This window comes from Cibotium barometz, chromosome 47 (assembly GCF_041138505.1).
Source record: "Cibotium barometz isolate CiBa-2024 chromosome 47, ASM4113850v1, whole genome shotgun sequence".
NCBI classification, from domain to species: domain Eukaryota; kingdom Viridiplantae; phylum Streptophyta; class Polypodiopsida; order Cyatheales; family Cibotiaceae; genus Cibotium; species Cibotium barometz.
In genome coordinates, this window is record NC_141092.1 from 8,745,879 (window position 1) to 8,767,699 (window position 21,821).

General features: G+C 44.1%; 1 protein-coding gene across 2 annotated transcripts in view; it reads right to left on the minus strand.

Annotated features, from left to right (window-relative positions):
* Positions 1-2,186: 2,186 nt before the first annotated feature.
* The window catches only part of LOC147611336 (alpha/beta-Hydrolases superfamily protein), a 59,880-nt gene continuing 40,245 nt past the window's right edge, over positions 2,187-21,821 (minus strand). For both annotated transcript variants that reach the window (XM_086784397.1, XM_086784396.1), the window contains exon 11: positions 2,187-2,634. In XM_086784397.1, coding sequence (XP_086640523.1) covers positions 2,440-2,634 — 195 coding nt within the window. In that variant the 3' untranslated portion in view covers positions 2,187-2,439. The remainder of the gene's footprint in view (positions 2,635-21,821) is intronic.

Below are 21,821 nucleotides of genomic sequence, written 5' to 3' on the forward strand. Positions count from 1 at the left end.
TGATGGACATGCAAGCAAAAAAGACCACCAACGAGGAGGCCAATCCCAATCGTCGTTCACTCCAATATTATATTCAAGGGAAGTAACAATCTCTTCCCACTACCATGCACACTACCATCCAATTATTGAATAGAACATTTCAAGTTTTTCCAAATCTCTTAAGCCATAGCATGTAGACTTTGGCAGACATGGAGCTTAGTACAGAGACTATGGATATGATCAGCAAAGAAGTGCCTAAGGAGGTTTTATGAGCTTCCATGGTTTCTCGCAACAAGCACGATCGAGAAGCAATAGCTCTGATGAGGAGGAGGATGCTAAGAGGAGAAAGATGTTCAGTATGCATCATGAAGGTCTGAAAATTCCTAACCTCCCCCTTTCAATTATGAAGAATGTAACGCTTTATACCACATTGCTCTTGTGTGGATGACTAAAAGCTTTCCATAGGCAGCCATATATAGAGTTTAGGCTTTGTTGTGTCTCTATTTAAGTCAAAGATATCCCTCCCATTGTATGTCTGAGTAATACTGCATAGGGTTCATTGTACCTTACATTTCTACATTCTTATGGCTTGTGTGTCTTGAGTCCCACATCCATCATGTTTGCAAAACTAAATTTATATGCATGGAGACCAAATTTTCAAAGTGCCTCTTCTTGAGAATTGTCAGTTGCCTCTCTTCCTAAGAATTGTAAGCTGCTCCCCAATATCTTAAAAAACTGAAGTTGTCTACTCTCTTCTAAGAATTGTAAGTTGATCCCCCATATCTTTAAAAACTTAAGTTGTCTACTTCTTTATCATATTGCTACACTGACCACCAAGCTCTTTGAGTGTTTTCTCCTTGATCTTGTTGATGTTCCATTCAAAATTGTAGAGTAGTACACTCGGTATGTCTTGATCTTTTCCTCATCTCGGACATACTTCAAATAGATTAAAGCTCTGCACTATCTTGCAGCCTAGGTTCGGCCTCTTCCAGTACACTTCAGCTAGCTTCCTCCAATCTAACTTTTTGCTCTTGTGGGCATACACACCTTCCCTTTCTTCTCACTCCATCGATGCCTCGTGTGTCACCGCCGCTTGCTCTTGTGGGCATACACACCTTCCTATTCTTACCACTCCATCCATGCCTCTTGTGTCATCCCCATGAATCCCACCTTCGCACTTCCATACTACATTCTGATATCTTTCGATTTTGAAATATGAGTAGCTATCTGTTGCTTCAACATCTTTCAAATTTGCTTTGTATCTACATCAGTCTTGAGTTTGGTCATCTTTTCGATAAGCTCATTTACCATGTTGTGGTTGAGGCCTCTTTGCTTATTAAGCTCCTTGGTTGGCCACATAGCAATACACTAACAACATTGCATGTATCTTCGAATGTTATTTAGTCCTTGCTGATTGTTGCAAACTAGAGAGAGCAGAATGGACCGCTTAGCTGCTGCATGTAAGCAGGCTGTCGCTGAAGTGGCATAACATTACGACAACAGCTACTATATGTCCCAGCTGAAGATAGCAAGATGGGTACAGTTAGCCAGGTAATTGCCTTCGACTGCTGGGGGGCAAAGGGGCAACAGCAAAAGTAGGGAGGGACAAGGGGAAAAGGGGCGTGGACTGTAGGAGAGGGGTCATAAGCATAACACGAGGTGTGACTGAAATACACTTTATTTGCCAAGCCAAAGCAACAAAGACAGCAACCAAACAGGGCAGAAACCAGCGAAACTTTTAAAGTGGAGCCCTGAAGTCAGGCAACCATCACCATTGCCTACTTCCATAGCAGAGGGTGCCAGCATGCATGGAGTAATTTTAACAGGGCGGGTTTTCCTTCATTAATGTCTTATTCTTTCAGTAATGTTAAATAAACATCTATGGCCCTCACCCATAGTAAGGTCATGAGCCTGAGGAGCTGGCCATTTCCAAATTGGAAGCTATTTCACTCGTCTCCCAATAAAACAAAAACTTCCGAATCCCGTAATGCGGGTTCGCAAACTCTGATTGATTCTTCTTTTGCGAGGTACAGGTGCTTCCATCTCTCCAGCCATTCATAATGCTTTGAATAAATGCTAGTGCATCAAACATGTAACTACTATATGTCCCATCTTGCTATATTCAGCTGGGACATATAGTAGCTGTCGTCGTAATGTTATGCCAGGTAATTGCCTTTGACTTACATTCTGGCAGTCTACATTTGTCTGATAAATAATCGCATGCACAGCGGCCAAGTATGCATTGATAATTAAAGTTACAAGCTGATTTACCAGCTCTTTATAGCATCTTGGAATGAGGTGTTCTAAAATGCTGCAAAGCAAGCAAAAATTGACCTTTACATTGTTTTTCATACAGTTTTCATACAGCCCAAGAAATACACTGAAAGGCGACTCGCTGAACATAAAGATAAAAGAACATTATCGTTCCTTTGGCATTAACATCATTTATTTTTTCTAAAATCACTGCAGAAGTTTTTTGCCTCTGAGCATGTCAAACAAGTAATCCAATACTCGTGCACCATCATCACGAAGTCCAGAATGCATGTATTCATTTGTCACCCACAATCTAGCTCCAGCAATCTCATTGGCTGTTTCTTCTGACAAGATGAAGTTTACATACATATCTTCATAGTAAGCTGCTGCAGCAACTGGAACCTGAAAATAAAAAGATAAGCCTTCATATTTTTTGTGTATCACCCAGACATACATACATACATATGTATGTGTGTGTGTGTGTGTGTGTGTGTGGTGCATGTGTGAGGACGGCGGTGGAGACCTGCTCGCCTGCTCCCTCGATCTGCTCGCCTGCTCTCTAGACTATCTGCTCGCCTGCTCTGGGTGAGTACGTGTGGTGAGGCGCCTCTTTCTGGACTGTGTCGGGCTCCTTCCTGGTCTGTTTTGGCCCTGCAGCTCTCTTCGCTCCCTTCTCTTGTTCCCAGTTGCGCTGTCTTATCATCATCAATCTGCTCTTCTTCCTGTCTTCTGCGACCTGCGTACGTGTATAGGACTGTCTGTGTGTGTGCGTGTCTGTGTGTGTGTGTGTGTGCGCACCTCCAACAGGTCACTGTTTTTTCCCTTCTGTGTAAGATAGTTTTCCATAGAGCTGTCCCCTTTTTCTGATCTGTGCCCTCTGCTGAATCGAATAGTCTCGATGGCAGAAACAAGCAAGTTTTATATCAAGAGAGCTCTTTCTCCTGAACCTAAAAGACAATTAAGGGAAACTCTGCCCCCCACAGCTCCTTCATCTGAAGATGCTTCCTATGTTTTTGATATGTTGAATGAGGATTTTCAACAAAGTAGAAGAGAATGGATACTACCTGCTCCGGAACTCACCTACAAGATGAAGTTGCCTTCTCTTGTGCATCCTCTGAAGAAGCTCTCTCAAACTGCAGTCATCATCTTTTTTCCAGGTAAAATACCCTCGGCTAATGACGTGGGACAATGGGTGAATTCTCTCCTAGGTGGATGCTATGTAGAAGGAGTCTATTTTGCCTCCAGAGGATTTTATGAAGTTCATCTCTTGGATGCATTGACAAAACAAAAGATGCTGGAAATGTCCCCTTTATTTTTTGGTCGTCAAATGGTGCACATCATGCCCTGGTCTCCTAATAAGGATTATCAGAATCTCATCAAACATCACTGCCCTGTATGGGTTGAAGTCGTTGATTTCCCAGATTACATGAGAACAGAGCTTCCAGGCTTAGCGATGACATTGGGACAAGTGATCTGTCCCCCTCGTCCCACAGGTAACAAAAATCGTTTTTGCATCTTATGGGATACTGATAGACCAACCCCCTCTTCTATTGCAGTTGAGATTGAGGGTGTTAATTTGGGAAAGAAATATTTCACTTTGAAATGGGGCATTTTTGCTGGAGCTTGTTTCTCTTGTCACAAGTTCGGGCATCTAGCTTCTGAGTGTCCCTCAATCCTTCATCCGCCTCCTCCAGCTGCCATTCCTCCGCCATCTAATAAAGGAGGTCAAAAGACTTATGTCGAAAAGACTGAAGCTAAAGGAGCAAAGCCTTCAGTTCCTACAGGGAACCAAGCCAATTTAGCCCAAAACAAGGATAAAGGAAAAAGCAAGCTAGTGGAAAATAATTCATCTTCTCACGAGGGTTGGCAGAATGCAAAGAAGACGGTGCCTCTCAAACAAAGACCTCTCCAATCTCGCAATTGGGATGCTTCTGCTCCATCTCCTGGTCAACCTTCTACCTCTTCGGACAGCCCCATCTCAAAGGCATGGGTCAATGCAGTTAAGAAGAGTATTCCACTTTGTGAAGAAGATGATTTAGTCAAGGAATTGGATTTTGAGGGTCAGCAAGACCCTGTGGCAATGGCAGAGGCTTGATGCCTCCCTTTCTCTTTCAGACTGTTCATCTCTTGTACATATTTTCGTGCGTACTTCTCTTAAATGTTTTTCTTATAATATACAGGGCCTCTGCAATCAGCATAAATGGAGGCTCCTATGGCATTATATAAACAATACTCATCCTGATGTTGTGTGTCTGCAAGAGCATAATCAGCATTCTTTTGCTGGCCAGCATGGGTTCTTTTCAGGCTATGATATATTTTATGCAAGATCTGGACAATTCTCTGGGCTGTGCACTTTAGCCAGGCATGATCTGCAGCCCTGTGTAGCATATAATGATCCTTGTGGCCGATGGATGATTATCCAATGCATGATCAATGGAGAGATTTTTGAAATAGGCTCCTTGTATGCCTCTCAAATTTCAGCTTCCAGAGCTCAAATGTGGGACTCCATTAATCAATATCCTTGGTCTTCAAATGCTCTACTTTGTGGTGATTTTAATAATTCCCCTCACTGGAAGGACAATACCACACATAAATCCCATATGATTCCCTCTGAAATCCAGCGATGGGAACATATGACTTCTTCTCTTCATACTGCAAATTTATGGACAGCAACTCACCCTTCGGTTTTGGGATTCACATATCATCATAATGCTTTTACAGAATATTGGGCCAGGCTTGATAGATGGTATCTTATTCATGCTCAGCAATATGATGATTATACATGTCAAATGTGGACTGATTATTCTCAACAACTATCTGATCATGCTCCACTTTGGCTCAACCTTTCTTTTGGTATGCCTCTGGATGACATTCAGCTCTCTTTAGTCAGACATTTGCAGGTTAATCAATTATATCTTTCTCATGAAAAATTCCAGCAAATGATCAGATTGGCTTGTAAGCCATTGTTATCTCATGCTCAGGAGGATCTGGATTTTGCTTGGAACTCTTTTGTACATCGTATTCAAAATGTCATTAAGGAATATGGAAGATGGTACATGGCAGAAACCAGACAGCATATCCAGTGGGCAAAATCATACAAGCAGTCCTTGGTACAGATTAGCCATCAAAGGTCTCTTTCTGCTTCTGAACAGAATTCATTGTCTTGTGCTTCTTCCATAATTGATGCTAATGATAAACGCAAGCTTTCCAAATGGCAGACAAGGGCTAGAGTTAAACCTATGCTAGATAAGGGCTGCTCCTCGAAATCTTTCTTTCGAAACTTACACACGTACAGACAAAGTCAATCTATCATGAGAGTCAGGAAATCGGATGGTCTTTGGACCCAGACTTTATCTCAGCTAGAAAAACAATGTCTGGATCATTTTCGGCTTCTTTTTTCTCTACCATCTTCTTCTACATCTCAGGCTGCATTGGCTCGGAGCAGATTTATTGAGCTTGTTTCTCCTATTGTTTCTGTGCAAAAAGCTTCAATGCTGGAAATGTCCTTTTCGGATACAGAATTGGATGAAGCCCTCAAGCATTTGGGTAAACATAAATCCCCAGGTTGGGATGGTTTGACGGTTGAATTTTTTGTAGCCTTCTGGGCTGAATTGAAGGGTCCAATCTTGAAGCTCGTTAATGTAGCCTGGCAGCATCAACATCTTCCTTCAGCTTGGAAGCATGGTCTGGTTAAGCTTCTTCCCAAAAAACCCCTGTGTGAGACAATGGATGACTGGAGGCCTATCACTTTGATGCCTGTTATATATAAACTTATTGCTAAAATGTTGGTACACCGGATAAAGGATATCCTTCATGATGGACTTCATCCCAGGCATATGGTTTTGTTCCAAGAAGGCATATACATGATAATATCTCCAATACTCTCATTGCAATGGAATATGCAAAATACTCTGCTCAAGATGTCTTGGTCATGCAGGTGAATGTGGCAAAGGCATTTGATACGGTGCAGTGGGATTATGTTTCTCAAATCATGTCTAAACTTGGTTTTGGGCCAAAGCTAGTTAATGTCATATATTGGCTTTACTCAGATTCCACTGCTCAATGCTTTATAGGGAAACATTTGTCCGAGTCTTGGACTCTAGAACGATCAGTTCGACAGGGATGCCCTCTCAGTGCTCTGTTCTATGCTATTGCTTCGCATCCTTTGCTTCTTTACATGGATCATCTGGTTGATACTAGACAGTTAGAGGGGCTTCAGATTTCTGGTTCACGGCCTTTCATTGCACAGGCTTATGCAGATGATTCATTCTTCATGCCAAAGAACAGTCCTTTGGAGCTTCGTCTATTGATGGATACTCTTTTAGATTTTGGGTTGGCAGCTGGTTTAAAAATTAATTTTCAGAAATCAAAACTCTTACCTCTCAAGCATTGTGACTGGCATGCTATCCTGTGGCCCGGCCAGATTATTTATCCGGAAAGCATAGTAAGACACTTGGGCTATCCCATTGGCTGGAAAATCAGAAATAAGCAACAAATATCTTGGGTGCTAAACAAAATTAAGGACAAATTAGAATATTGGAAGATCTCCACTTGGCCATTACATGTACGGCTTCGAATTGTTCAGTCCATTGTTCTGGCTTATGTCCAATTCTACCTTCCTCTCTTACATTGGTCATCTCGAGATCTTTCTTCTTTTATGTCTCAAGCCATGGAGATTTTTTGGAAAACTAAGCTTCATAAAAAAGCTTTAAGGTTGCTCAAAATGGACCTGCTTTGCTCGCCAAAAATGCATGGTGGTTTGAATATTATAAACATCAAATTTCATGTGCTGGCAAGAAAGATCACTATGCTCAAAACCTTTTTTCAACAAGAACAGCCTTGGTCTATCATGTTGGCAATTCTGTGTGGTCGGATGCGCACAAATGCTTATGGTCGTTGGTTGGTTGATCCATCGGAAGTAGTGCTTGGCAAATTTCAAGGTAAAATCCCTGGTTGTCCATTTTCTACTTCCTTGATTCAGGATTGGAAGAAAGTGCTCTCTCGCATCAAATGGTCTCCCCATCCTGCTTCTATAGCTTCCTCGCTTCGAATGGAAAGCATACATTGGAGTGCTGTTTTTTACTCTCCCCTTGCTTTACAACAACCAATCAGAGCTTACAATCTTATGAAATTGGGCATCCGGTTCATTGACGACGTAGTGGATACTACAGGGCAAATTCTTTCTTTTTCGGCAGCATGCCAACAATACAATCTTGGGATGCATCATAGATCTATACGGAAAGTATTGCAGATCTCTTACACCCTTTCATTCCGATTCCAACATTGGATGTAAGAGACAGGCTTCAAGATTGGCATCTTCAGTCTTCAAGTTCAAGATTATCCTCTCAATCTTTGCATCTATTGACTTCTATACATGCTTATCGATTGATATTACCTCCTCCATGGATTGCTCAGCATGCTAATTCTCTTTGGCATCTGGATAAGTCTTTAGCTTGGTGGAAAGCAAAACTAACATTGATATGGAAGTTGAAAATGCCATTGAAACAGAGACTCTTTCTCTGGAGATGCATTGTCGGTATTTTTCCAGTGGGAGTGAAATTGGCTCAAAGAAGGATTGACTCTCCTATTTGTCCAAGATGTCATCATACTACTGAGAGTGCTCCGCATTTATTGTGGTCTTGTTCATATTCCAGAAACCTTCTAGACAAGATCTCCTATTTTTTATCTCTCAAATTTCCTGCACACAGGTTCTACAAGTTTTTCTGGATGTTTGGCACCTTATCAGCTTCTTTGTCACAGTATTCTCTTTTCTTCCATTGGATCAGATACTGGGCCTTATGGACCCTCTGGCTACAGCGAAATCATACATATCTGAATTCACCCCTTCAGCACCCTTATGAGTTCTTCCCAGCCTCGTTGCGGCAGTCCTTATATGATGCCGTGCATGAGGGAGATTTGGATGTTTCTTGTGTTCAGCTTCTCTTTTACTGTTTCTGATGGATAGGGCATAGGCTCTTTTCTTAAGCACTGCCCTGATCTTGCATAGAACCTTTTTACTGCTGTTTTTAAGTTCTAGGGTTTAGACATCCTCCTGATGTCAAACCCTTTTGTACACTTATGATATAATGCAATTTCAACTGGTTTTACAAAAAAAAAAAAGTGTGTGTGTGTGTGTGTGTGTTACATGAGGCAAGAAAATCAGTTGCCGCACTCTTGGAAACATGGTATAGTCAAGCTTGTCCCCAAAAAACATCTGTGTGATCATATATCAGATTGGAGGCCTATTACTTTGATGCCTGTACTTTACAAACTTATTGCCAAAATGATTGTACATAGGCTTCATAGGATACTGCATGCAGGACTTCATCCTCATCAGTATGGTTTTGTGCCGCGAAGACAAATCCATGACAATATATCCAATGCCTTGACTGCAATTGAATATGCTAAGTATTCGCATCAAGATGTGCTTATATTGCAGGTGGATATTGCTAAGGCATTTGACAATGTTCAATGGGATTTCATCTCTCAGATCATGACAAAGTTGGGCTTTGGTCCCAAGATGGCAAATGCTGTTTATTGGCTTTATTCTGGCTCTACTGCTCAATGCATTCTTGGGCGCCATCTGTCTCGGTCATGGATATTGGGTCGATCAGTTAGACAGGGCTGCCCTCTCAGTGCCCTCTTCTATGCCATTGCGACCCATCCTCTTTTGATGTATCTTGATCATCTTACAAGCACAAGACAGATGACTGGTCTCAAAATCCCAGGGGCTATATCTTTTTTGGCACAAGCATATGCTGATGATTCCTTCTTCATGCCACAGAATTCTCCTCGGGAACTTCGCATGCTTATGGCCACTCTTTCTTTATATGGGTTAGCAGCGGGATTGCATGTCAATTTTGAAAAATCTAAATTACTCCCCCTGAAACAATGTGACTGGCATTCTATTCTTTGGCCGGGTCAGGTGGTGCATTCCAGAGATATTGTGAGGCATTTGGGATATCCCATAGGATGGCATATCACCAGAAAGCAACAGTTAAAATGGATTTTCCAGAGACTTCAACATAAACTGGAATACTGGAAGATTTCTACTTGGCCTCTTCATGTCAGGCTCAGAATAGTACAATCCATTGTGATGTCCTATGTCCAGTTCTATTTGCCCTTGCTGCATTGGTCCTCCAGGGATATTTCAGCTTTTATGTCTCAAGCTATGGAGATATTATGGAAGACAAAAACTGTTGTAAAAGCATTGAGACTGATGAAGATGGAAATGGTGTGCTCCCCAAGGATGCATGGTGGACTTAATGTCCTCAATATAAAATATCATGTACTTGCAAGGAAGGCTACAATGTTGCATACTTTCTTCCGTCAACAGCAGCCATGGACTTGTATGTTAGCATCCATGTGAGTCAACATGAGGACTTGTGCTTATGGTCATTGGATTACGGATCATTGGGAGGTTGTGATTGGGAGATTTGTAGGGAGGATACCTGGTTGTCCTTTCTCTACTACCCTCATACTTGATTGGAAACAAGTTCTCTCTAAGGTCAAATGGGCTCCTGATAATTGCTTGGAAACAAACTCGATGAGGAAAGAAAGTATTCATTGGAGTGCCATCTTTGACACTCCACTTGCTTTACAGGAACCTGTTCGGGCATACAATCTTATGAAATTGGGAATTAGGTACATACATGATGTGGTAGATGATCGGGGATATGTCTTATCCTTTCCCCGGGCCACTGCTACCTATGCATTGGGAATGCATCATAGGTTGATATGGAAGAAAATTGCTGATTTATTGCATCCCTTTTTACCTATTCCACCCGTGGCTAACACAGACAGGCTTATGGATTGGCAATTGCAACCATCTACTACATGCATTCATCCTATTCCCCTTCCTGCCTTAACCTCCATCAAAGCCTACAGGCTTCTTCAGCCTGCCCCATGGATTCATCAACATGCTAATTCTCTGTGGCATATAAGGAAGCCCCTCTCATGGTGGCGGAAGAATCTCCGGATGTTGTGTAAGTGTAAAATGCCATTGAAACAAAGACTTTTTCTTTGGAGATGTTTGACAGGCACATTGTCAGTGGGGGTCATACTTGCTAAACGTCACATTGCACCTTCCACATGTCTAAGATGTCAGGCTCCCTCAGAGACTGTTCTTCATCTGCTTTGGCACTGCCCTTGTTCTAGGATCGTCCTCAGGAGAATTTCAGATTTTCTTCGGCTCCGTTTCCCTAGTCACATATTTGGGAAACATTTCTGGCTTTTTGGCAGATATATGCGGTCCTTGTCCCAACACTCACTATTTCTCTCTTGGGTGAGATATTGGGCTCTTTGGACAATTTGGAGTGAGCATAATTTGGCATACTTGGGTCGGCAGAATCACCAGTCATATGAATCCTTCAGAGCCTCATTGCGGCAATCCTTATATGATGCCTGCCATGAGGGTGATATGGATGCTTCTTGTTTAGAGCTTTTCTTTTTATGTTTCTGACATTTGGGATACTCTCCGCTTCGGAGACTTCCCATCTTGTAAATATAAATATACTGCACTGGATATTACCAAAAAAAAAAAAAGTGTGTGTTACATGAACTAAGCTTGACCGTGATAATGCACAACAGGGCCTTCTTTATACCTTTATGTGGTGAGAATCTTTAGCATCCAATTTAGAGAATAGAGAGAGAAGAGAATGAGAATGTAGAAGACGACACAGTATTGGGTCCCAAATACCTACCCCCCCCCACCTTGCGGCCGCAAGCAAGAGTATTTGAAGACCGTACGTTGGCTGAGTATCCACCTAATCCAAGGCTCTGCTGAAGACTCTTCTGGCCACTGATGCAAGTCCAAATAGCTGTAGGAATGCACATATGCTGGCTCAATGTGAAGAGGAGCTCCCTTTTTGCCTGGAGTCAACTGGATGCTGACCTGCTTTTGCACTTAATGCTGAATACCTGAATATCTGAATTGGGACTAAGGCACATGATTTTATATTGCCTCCTGGCTGCAGTCAGCTGCCTCTTAGAGAGCTGTCGGCCTGCAGAATATCTCCCACGACTACATTAAATGCAAGTCGGTCTGCTGAAATTGCCCATGACTGGCATAATGCCTAGTCGGCTGCTTGTGAAGTCCTGTCGGCTGCTGGTCGGGCAGTAGGGCTGGTTGGCTGCTGGCCGACTGTTGCCAAGCCCACCAAATGGCTGCCGACTGGTCTTCTTGTATGGCTGGGGGTTTGCTACCACTTGCAAGGCTGCCAACTGGTCTTCTTGTATGGCTGGGGGTTTGCTACCACTTGCAAGGCTAGCCCATGTTGGGGCTGCCTCGGGGCTGGCCCCTTCTATGTGAAATGATCTAACAATACCTACTCATGCAACTAAGGCTATGGCAGACACCTACATGCTCCTGTATGATGAATTCTCCAAGTGGGTTAAGAGGACCGACACTTGACTGACCTCTAAGGCTCAGAGACTGACCTACGTAGCTCGTGCTTGACTGTCCCTAGACTAAGGGCTCACAATGGGTCACGGCGTACGACAAATATTCCTAACAAAGGTGCTACTTCTGTACAAATGTTGCACTGATGATCATGCCGGTGTGTTAATGTGTACCCCAGTGCAGAGTGCACGTGACAGTACACATATACACACATATATATATGTGTGTGTGTGTGTGTGTGTACACACACACACACACACACACAGATACACACATTTATATGTGTGTGTGTGTGTGTGTGTGTGTGTGTGTGGTGTCAAACATGAACTGAATCCATGTCTTGCTTTCACACATTCTGGTGAAAGATGGATGGTGGTTCAATGTCTCTTGCATGGGGAAACATATGAATTTGCATCGGTCTATGAACCTCAGAATTCAGCTCACAGAGCACAATTGTGGTCAGAGATTGCAACTTATCCATGGCTACGCACTGCTTTCCTTTGTGGAGATTTTAACAATGCTCCAAATCATGATGATAACACGACGCATAGATCGGGCAAGCTGAATATGGAACGCAGCTCATGGGCTGAAGCCTGATATGCTATCTTGCATCAATGCTTCTGATATATGGATATTGTCCAAACCTCATGACAAAGGCTATACTTTCCATCATAATGCGCATTCTCATTATTGGGGGAGATGAGACCGGTGGTACCTGCTAAATATTGACATGCATGATAACTTCACATGTGACATGTGGGTGGACCACTTGATGACCCTTTTGGATCATGCAACCCTTTGGTTGGGACTCTATTTTGGTATGAGTACGTATGCATGTAGACTGCCTATGCAAAAACTTCTTATTGTTAACAAAAGCTACCTGGCACCAATAGCTTGCTGACATGGTAAAGCATTCAATCCGCCCTTTGCTCCCTCAAGCATGTGAAGATATGGATGTTGCATGGCATTCTTTTGTAATGCGAATGTCGCAGGTTATTGTTTGGTATGGCCGTCACTATCTAGGTAAGCAAAGACAACATGTAGCAAATGCAAAAGAAAAAATTCAGGAGTACTCGCAATTATGTCAGCGAAGACCACTGCAAGAATCTAAGATGCTTGATCTTTTGGCAGCCTAGAATTGCATCACTCGAAATGACCAGAGAAAACTACAAAAATGGCGAATCCATGCGCGTCAAAAATCCTTTGAGGATAAGGGCTACTATCACCTTCTCAACGTGAGGTTGCAGCCAGAAATGTGTTGTTGGATGAAGTGACTAATATAGTGTTGCCTGAAGATGCTCTCAGCATGGACATGCCTTTCTTGCAGGGGGAACTTGATGATGCATTAAAATCTCTTCGCACATGAAAATCCCCAGGATGGGATGGACTCACAGTTCCTTCATGTGGTTAATCACTGTTGGGAGATTCAGCTACTCCCGTCCTCGTGGAAGGAAGGCTTGGTTAAGTTGGCCCCGAAAAAGCAACTGTGTGAGTCTCTTACTGATTGGCATCCGATAACATTGATGCATGTTATATATAAGCTCATAACTAAAATGCTGGTCAATTGGTTGAAAGGTGTCCTTTATGTGGGTCTCCATCCGGCTCAGTATGGTTTTGTACCGCATAGGCAGATTAATGATAATATTGCAAATGCCCACATTGGAATTGAATATGCCAAGTATACCAAACAGGATGTGCTAATCATGCAGGTAGATATTGCCAAGGCTTTTGATATGGTGCATTGGGAATACATTGCTCAAATAATGAGAAAAATGGGGTTCGGTCCTAAGATGAGTAATGTTGTATATTGGTTGCATAAGGATAGCACTGCTAGATGAATTCTTGGTGGTGATCTCTCTCACTCTTGGATACTTGGAAGATCAGTGGAGCAAGGTTGCCCCCTGAGTGCATTGCTTTATGCCATTGCCACACATCCATTGCTATTGTATACGGATAAACTCACTGCTGTGGGACGTTTGCATGGGCTGCAGCTACCAGATGGAAAGCATTTTGTCGCTCAAGCGTATGAGGATGACTCTTTTTTCTTTCCCCGAAATACTGAGTTGGACCTGTGATCCATTATGGATGCTTAGGATTTGTATGGATAAGCTGCTGGGCTACAAATTAATTTTCACAAGTCAAAGCTCTTGCCTTTGAATGATAAGGATTGATATGACATTTTGTGGCCAAGGAATATTGTGCCACCATGACAAATCATACGACACTTGGGCTATCCCATAGGCTGGTCTGTTTCGCTCAAAAACCCGATGGGTGATGCATCGCATACAACAGAAGCTAGATTATTGGAAGCTCTCAACATGGCCTTTGCATGTCCGCCTGAGAATTGTTCAATCGATCATTATGGCGTACATACAGTTTTACTGACCACTTCTAGCATGGAACAAAAAGGATTTGGATGCTTTAATGTCACAAGCTATAGAATGTCTATGGAAAACCCACACTGATAAAAAAGCACTCCACCTTCTGAAATTTGAGCTAGTATGCTCTCGTAAAATGCATGGAGGACTCAACATCCTGAACATTATCACCTAATTGCGAGGAAAGCTACCACGCTCCCTACTTTTGCTGCCCAAATGCAACCATGGACGAAAATGTTGGCCGAAATGTGCACCAAGGTTCAGACTGATGCATTTGGCAATTGGGAGACCACTCTATGGGACTTTATCACGGGCTGTTTCAAAGGTACAATTCTTGGCAGCCCTTTTTCCAACTGTCTGATCAAAGACTGGCAAGAGATCCTGTAATATATGTGTTGGTTGGGGAGACCTCAGGTGGGCAACAGAATGGCGTTGGCAAGTGTGCATTGGAATCCTATGTTTCAAACGCCCCTTGCAGTGGCTGAACCCAAAAAGGCATGCTTTCTTGCCTGTAAAGGAGTCAAACATGTGCAGGATTTATACAACCTGATGGTTCTTTTATGTCTTTTCCATTGGCCAATAGGCACTATGGTTTGGGTATGCACTCCCGGCCAATTTAGCATGGACTGCGAGAGTTGCTTCAACCCTTCTTGCATGTCCCCATGCTAGAGATGCAGAATGGTTTGGGTGATTGGAAACTAAATCGGCGGTTACACTGCCATTCCTATGAAGGAAATAACAGCAACAAAGGCCTATAGAATATTGATTCCCCCACCGTGGATAAAGCAACATGCCAATCAGCTTTCGAGACTTGATAAACCTCTCAGATGGTGGACTTGGTGCCTACGTTGTATATGGAAGAATGGTCTTCCTTTGAAGTAAAAAGTTTTCATGTGGAGAAGTCTGCTCAAGGTGGGGATGACATTGGCAAAACGACGTATTGCATCGTCGCATTGTGCGCGCTGCTCCTGCTGCAATGAGACCATTTCACACCTATTATGGCAGTGTTCGATTACCAGGTAGTTCATTGCAGCATTGTCGGCACACCTGCAGATTCGTTTCCCATCAAAATGTTTCTTGAAGCAATTTTGGCTCTTTGGGAAGTTCCCCTCATCGCTGGACGCATATGTTGTGGTTCCATGATGTGTTACTAGGGCAATAATACAGCTAATGGTGGTCATATGAGAAGTGGGAGCAAAGGTATCATCATAATCGATTTGCTTGGGTCAGATTTACTGCCTTCTGGACTATCTAGCATGATAGAAATCATCAAACCTTCTTGCATGTCCCCTTAGATACGTATGCATTTTTCAGTCGTTCTTTGCATACCTCTCTATATGATGCCTATCATATAAGAGACATTTCTCTGCATATCTTAGAAGTGTTTTCCCACTGTTTCTAGCTTCCATCCACTCTTGGTGGTAGCGGTTCTACATTAAGTTCTTATTAATTAAAATCAGTGGTTTCACTTCTTTTTTTTTTAAGTGTATGCACACGCGCATATATCCATTAGATTTTCTTATAATTTTAATAATTATGTGTACCACCTTTTCAATAGTAATTACTCTGAGTCAGCACTAGGCACTACCGAGGTAGGAACTAAATAGACTCATAAGAGAGAACATTTAGCAGATATATATTCGTAAGAAATAGATAATGGTATTAGGGTTAGCACAGAAGCAAGAGCTATAGGGAATAGAAGATATCAATGTTGTGCATGTGCACACAAAGAGAGAGAGAGAGAGAGAGAGAGATGTATTAAGCATCTAGTAGAGATCAAATGGGCCTATGAGACCAAAATGATACAATAATGTCCATGGCATATCTCACCATGGAACGACAAATAAAATAGAAACAAAACAAAGCTATCTCGCTGGGGTGATACAAAACTGTCCATGGAAATCTCATCATGGAATACCAAGAACGTGGAACATGAAAGAGAGAAAGAACAAAAGTTATATCTACAAAAGGCCAAAATGACCTATGAGACCAGAAGATTACATCATGTCCATGGAATACATCATTATGGGTACTAAAAATAAAAGAAAGATAACCTTTGTCTTGCCAAGGTTCACGTGAGGTCCCGGTCCTTACAAAAGGCCCTAATGCATCCAAATGCCTCTGTAGCCCCTCTGGTGAGTCAGAGATAAGGACAACCTCATCTGCATACAATAGGATAGGTATCAAGACTCCTACCAATTGTGTTCCTAGTCCTCCCTGTCTGTCTATGTAGTCAGATATCTCATCAATGTATAGCCCGGGCCCCAAACAGAGTAGGAGAGACAAGGTAGCCTTGTTTCACCTTCAGTGTGCTGTGTATGACCTCTGAGTCAACCCGTGGGACCCGTACTCGGCTAGTGATAGACTCGTAAAGTGTGAGGATCCCCCGAAGCATATCTGCTAGTACTCCCATATCCTAAAGTCTCCTCATCAATCTGGCCCGTGGGACGGTGTCAAAAGCCTTGCAGAAATCCACAAAGCAACTGTATATCCGACGCCCGTGAGCTCTCCCCTCCTCAACGATCCCCTATAGCGTGGAGATGTGATCCAGTGTGGAGTGTCCCTTCCGGAAACCTCCCTGCCCTGATGCTCCGAGTCTCTGCTCCTTGGCCCATCTGCTAAGCTTATGAGATTGATCCATAAATCTTGGCCACCAACGTGTGACCAATCAGAATAGTCCTGTAGTTACTGGGGTCCATAGGGTCACCTACCTTCAAAATAGGCACAATGATATTAGAAGACCAACTGGCGGGGAAACCTTCACATAAGGCCCTATTAAACATATGAATCAAAAGTGGAGCCAACACATGCTATGCTCTCCCATTCTGTATCCTGTCAATAGCATCTCTCACTATGCTCAAGTGGAAGGAGGAATGGGCAAGACGAGGCTCGGGTGGGTGAGGGAGGGGTGGTTGTCTGGGGATGTGGTAAAGAGAGGTGGCGTAGGTATACCATATGTTGGGTGAGCTGATCGGGGTCGGTAGGCGATGATCCTGGAAGATCCTCCATGCCTCCTTGAAGCCCCGTCCCAAAAATAACTCGTACAACTCCTGCTCGAGATTGGCTAGATAGGCTCGCTTCTTCTTCCATGTGAGACATCAGAAGATCGCTCGCTTCTACTCGTGAGTGGTAGAGCCTAGAGCAACCTCCCGCTGCGGAGTACTCATCAAAGAGAGAATATATGCACGACTCAATGATAGATTGATTAGATGTGTTCAAAGTTCACCAAGTACAATGCTTTTTGATAGAGAGAGAGTATATGCATGACTCAATGACAGATTGATTAGATGTGTTCAAAGTTCACCAAGTACAATGCTTTTTGTAGGCTTTAGAGTAGCCTTATCTTTTGACACGTACACAAGACGTGTCAACACACACAACAATGGACACATCCACAGACTCCCTTCCAAAATGAGCTTGCAACAAGACCACTTTCTCACATTAATCACATTATGGGTCTATCCACATGACAATATACATGCATTCCATGTGTCCATAGGCAAGATGAGAGTGTCAATGCGAGAGCATGAAGAGCTAGGGGTATGCAAAATATGTAATGCAAGAGATACAGAGAGGAGCACGCTGTCCTTGAATGCGCCAAACAGGGTCACTTCAACTATATATTCAAAGTGAGGTTTGGTCCATAGTTATCAAATGTATCACGGCGAAGTGAAAACGGAAACCCCAAAACGTTTTGATAACAACAAAATAGGAAAATGAAAATGGATCCCAATACAATGCCGTCATGCCACATCAAAGGGAGGGTTAGACGTCCCATAACCATAATCTCCAAGATCTCTCTCTGGCCACTTTGGCCAGAGGTGGGTCAACGTGCCATCTGTAGTCATGACACATGAAACCCTATCACTCTCACCCTTTGTAAAGTGAAGTTGTTGAGGTCCTTGGGGAAGGGGGGGTGGGACAGCTCAATCTGCCCTGCGGCCCTATAGAGAAAGTCATGAAGGTGCCTCCATCTACACCATGGACTATCATTGGGATATTATGTCTGGTAAAAACCCCTACCCACACAAGGGGGAGGTGGGTGCTGGACAGGTGCGACCTAAATTTGAGACTCTCTCCAAGGGACCAGGCCAGTCCCTCGCTCGATGTGCACCGCGAGATGTAAGGACAGGAGCCAAGCATGTGGCCATTAGGAAGCATAATCAAGGGGTTCCAAACCAGCAACTGTGGAAAACTCTCCTCCTCTAGGACGGGGGAAGACTGGTGAAGAGCAAAACGAATGTGGTTCCAGGCTTGGGAGAGCTGGCCGCGAATCAGTCCTCCAAGGCTGGACTATGGCCGCGGGTCCTCATCTCAATGAAGATGCATCCAGGCTTGGGGACTAGGGACCGCCAAGAACCAAAAACTGGAGTGTGGGCAGAGATGCGGGCCATCATGGGAAAGTCCTTTCAAGGATCACCACCTAGGAGTCGTCCTCTAATGATCAACTTTCCCAGAAGTTCTCTGCCCTACATAGAAGGATCAATAATGCCCAAGCTGCCTCTATGGCAAGGCTGAATGACAACTCTCCACGCCAGCCTACCATCACTGCCTCCCAAAGAAAGTTGTGGATCAACCGTTGTATCTGGACAATGCACGCCCTGGAGAAGGCCCAGCAGGAGATGATGTACCACATGGTGGCGAGAAGGACCTAGTTGGCCACACTACTCGACCAGCCAGTGAAAGCGTGGTCGTGCTCGAGTAGAGAAGCCTCTTTCAAATGCTCAAAAGAAGGGGGCAAGTGGCTCCAAGATGATGTCAATCCAAGCACTGCACAAAGTGCTACGCAGAAGGGCTCAAAGAGTTGGCTGAGGTGGCTCACTATAAAAATCTACAAGGCCATAAGGTTCTGGCAACCAAGATAGTGAACTGGGATACCTCTCGGAATCCACGACGACTCTAACTGGTTGCCAAGCTAGGGTAGGGGATGAGCTAACCCAAAATCCACACAATTTGTATGCCCGAGGCTCGACAAAAGATCTCAACTGTATCCACAAACCTCTAGAGATTCTCTACATCTTCGGAGAGGTAGGCTGCTGTGTCATCTATGAACTTTGCATTGAGGAGCTGCTCCTAAGATCTGATAGGAAGCCTGAGGCCCTGTAGTCCAGTCTCCTAGGAAGCTAAAAAGCTGCTCATCGTCTTCGCCACAAAGAGGAAGAGGAAGGGAACAAGGGGACATCCCTGGTGAACTGAACGAGAAAGTGGAAACTTGTCATGCCAAGCACCCTGGATAAGGACTTGACTGTGAGAGGCTCGGTAGCAGACAGAGACACCTCAGACCCAGGTGATGGGGAAACCCATCCTACACACAGCCCCCTCGAGAAATCCCCGATCCACCCTATCATAGGCTTTCTCGAAATCCAGAAGGAGAACCATTAATTCTTGCCGACACAGACAGGCCGAGGCGGTCACCTCCCAGAAGGTGAAGACGTTATCCAAGATGCTCCTATCTTGGATGAAACCTGTCTCAATTCCATGGGACAGATCAGGGAGGTAGAGCTGTAATCGACGGCTGATGGTTTTGCCTAGGATTTTGTAGGCTGTCCCCAAGAGGGTGATAGATCTCCACCGATCTATGACAGCGAGACTGGTGGAGGGATTTATTCACTTGGTCCCCGAGGGAGGCGACGTGTTGTAGATTCGCCAGTGCCCTCCATGAGCTCGGGTGACGAAGAAATAGGGGAACCCGAATCCCATCCTCACACCTGGGCACATGCCCCTAGGGAGTGCCTGCAGAGCCTCTGCAATCTCCTCAGTAGAGAAGGGTGTCGCTAGAAAACTCCAGAGAGCCGGAGGGACCACCTCATGAGTATGCTACTAGATCCTCTCTCTCGCATCCTGTAGTGAGGCTCTGCAGTGAGGAGGGAACTGAAGAAACCAGTGGCTATGGCTCAAACTTGGGGCAGGTTGGCAACAACGGTGCTGTCTGCTCCTCTAAGCCTCCGGATGCCATCCCTCCCGTGGTGAGGCCCTGTTGTCTTGAAGAAATCCCTCGTGCCTATGTCACCGGCTTGAATCTAGAAAGACGTGCGGACATGGAATCTGTACTCCACTCTCCTCTCCCAAATGTTGGGTTTTATGCTGTGTATGCACCCAGAGGAGTGCTAGTGATCATCAGTAGATTACTGGGGCACTTTTTACTTCAGTTAGTGGAGGTTTTTTCCCCCAGTTTAGCTCAGTTTCACTTATATGCAGTTTATAGGTGTTTTGGTCCACCCGGCACATTTTATGGCCGGACATGTGAACACATCTCTTTAGGTCACTATTATGTGGCTATTGTACTTCACTTTTCTATCAAGCATAATACTGAAGTCGTGTTCTCTCTCTCTCTGTTGGCTTCCACGCCTGTTTGAAGCTTCTCTAAACCCTAACCCTAACACCTCTGTTGCCTTCAATTGGTATCAGAGCTTTGAAGGCTTGCCTTGCTCTGCCCGTACACTGCCAGGTTATTATTGTTGCTGCCCGTACACCTGTGCGCCACCTGCAAATCGTACAGCTGCCAACTGCACTTGTTCGCCTGCAGCAGCTGCCGTAACTGTTCGCAGCTGTCAGCATCTGTACCTGGTCGCCTCAACGCTGGACGTCTTGCTCTTGTCAACGCTGGTTGCTGTCGACTGTACTCAGTCGACTGCTGCAGCCCGTATACAGTACCTGGTCGCCTCAACGCTGCAGCACCGTACTGTACCTGTCAGCCTGTTTACAGTACCTAGTCGCCTTGCTCAACACTGTGCAGCTTCCGTACCTGTCAGAGCCGACCACAGTACCTGCACAGTACCAGCACAGAATCTGCCTACAGTCGCCATCAGTACTGTGTAGTACAAGTCGACTGACCTGCACAGGGACTGCACCTGCAAAAGTACCACAACCTACTTAGACAATCTGTGGTAAGCATTAAAAATTCAGTTTTTGGGCAATATTATTTTCTCTGTGAAAATATACAGGCACAACACGCAGACTTTCTAGCAAAGAAGTCTACAGGTTTTTTTGCACAGTTTTGCGTGCAGCACATTTGGGCATTTTTGGGGCATTTTGGCATTGTGTACGCCATTTGCTGCTCTGCTCAGTCATTGGTGCATTGAGCTGCACATTCAGAGGATTGAGAGTGCAGGCATATTTGGGTGAACTGTATTCAGTGGAGTACAGTTGTTTTCAGGGTTTTTGCTATTGGGTTTTTTGATAAACAGGTACAACATTGTGCGTAGGCATAATGGCAAATCAACAGCAAAGTGATGTATTCACGTATTTGTCTAAGGAAGACAAATTGGATGGCACGAACTACTCCTTGTGGAGTTTTATGCTGAAAAATGTGCTTGTGGCAAAAGGTCTTTGGGATTTTGTTAGTGGTGATGAACCACGTCCAGGTCCATTGGCTCCAGAGACTCCTCCCCAAGGGGGTGCTCGTGGACGAGGACAACAGGTACAGGCTCCAGGACAGCCATTGCCTGTTCAAAGAACAAATGCTCAAAAGACATGGGATGCCAGGGATGCACAAGCTTTGTCACTCATTGCATTGTCAGTACAGAGGTCCATTATACCTCATATTCGTTCAGCTGGCTCTTCACAGAATGCATGGGTGACTTTGGAGCAGATGTATGCTGCTCGTAATGAGGCTAGGATCTCATTTTTGAAAAGAGAGCTGGAAAATCAGAAAATGAATGAAGGAGATGATATGTCTAGCCACTTAAACAAGCTGCAGGATTTGAGAGAGCAACTCATCAATGTGGATGAGATTATTCCTGAGACACAGCTTGTGTCCACCATCTTGCACTCTTTGCCAAGATCTTACTTGGCTTTTCATACCTCTTTGA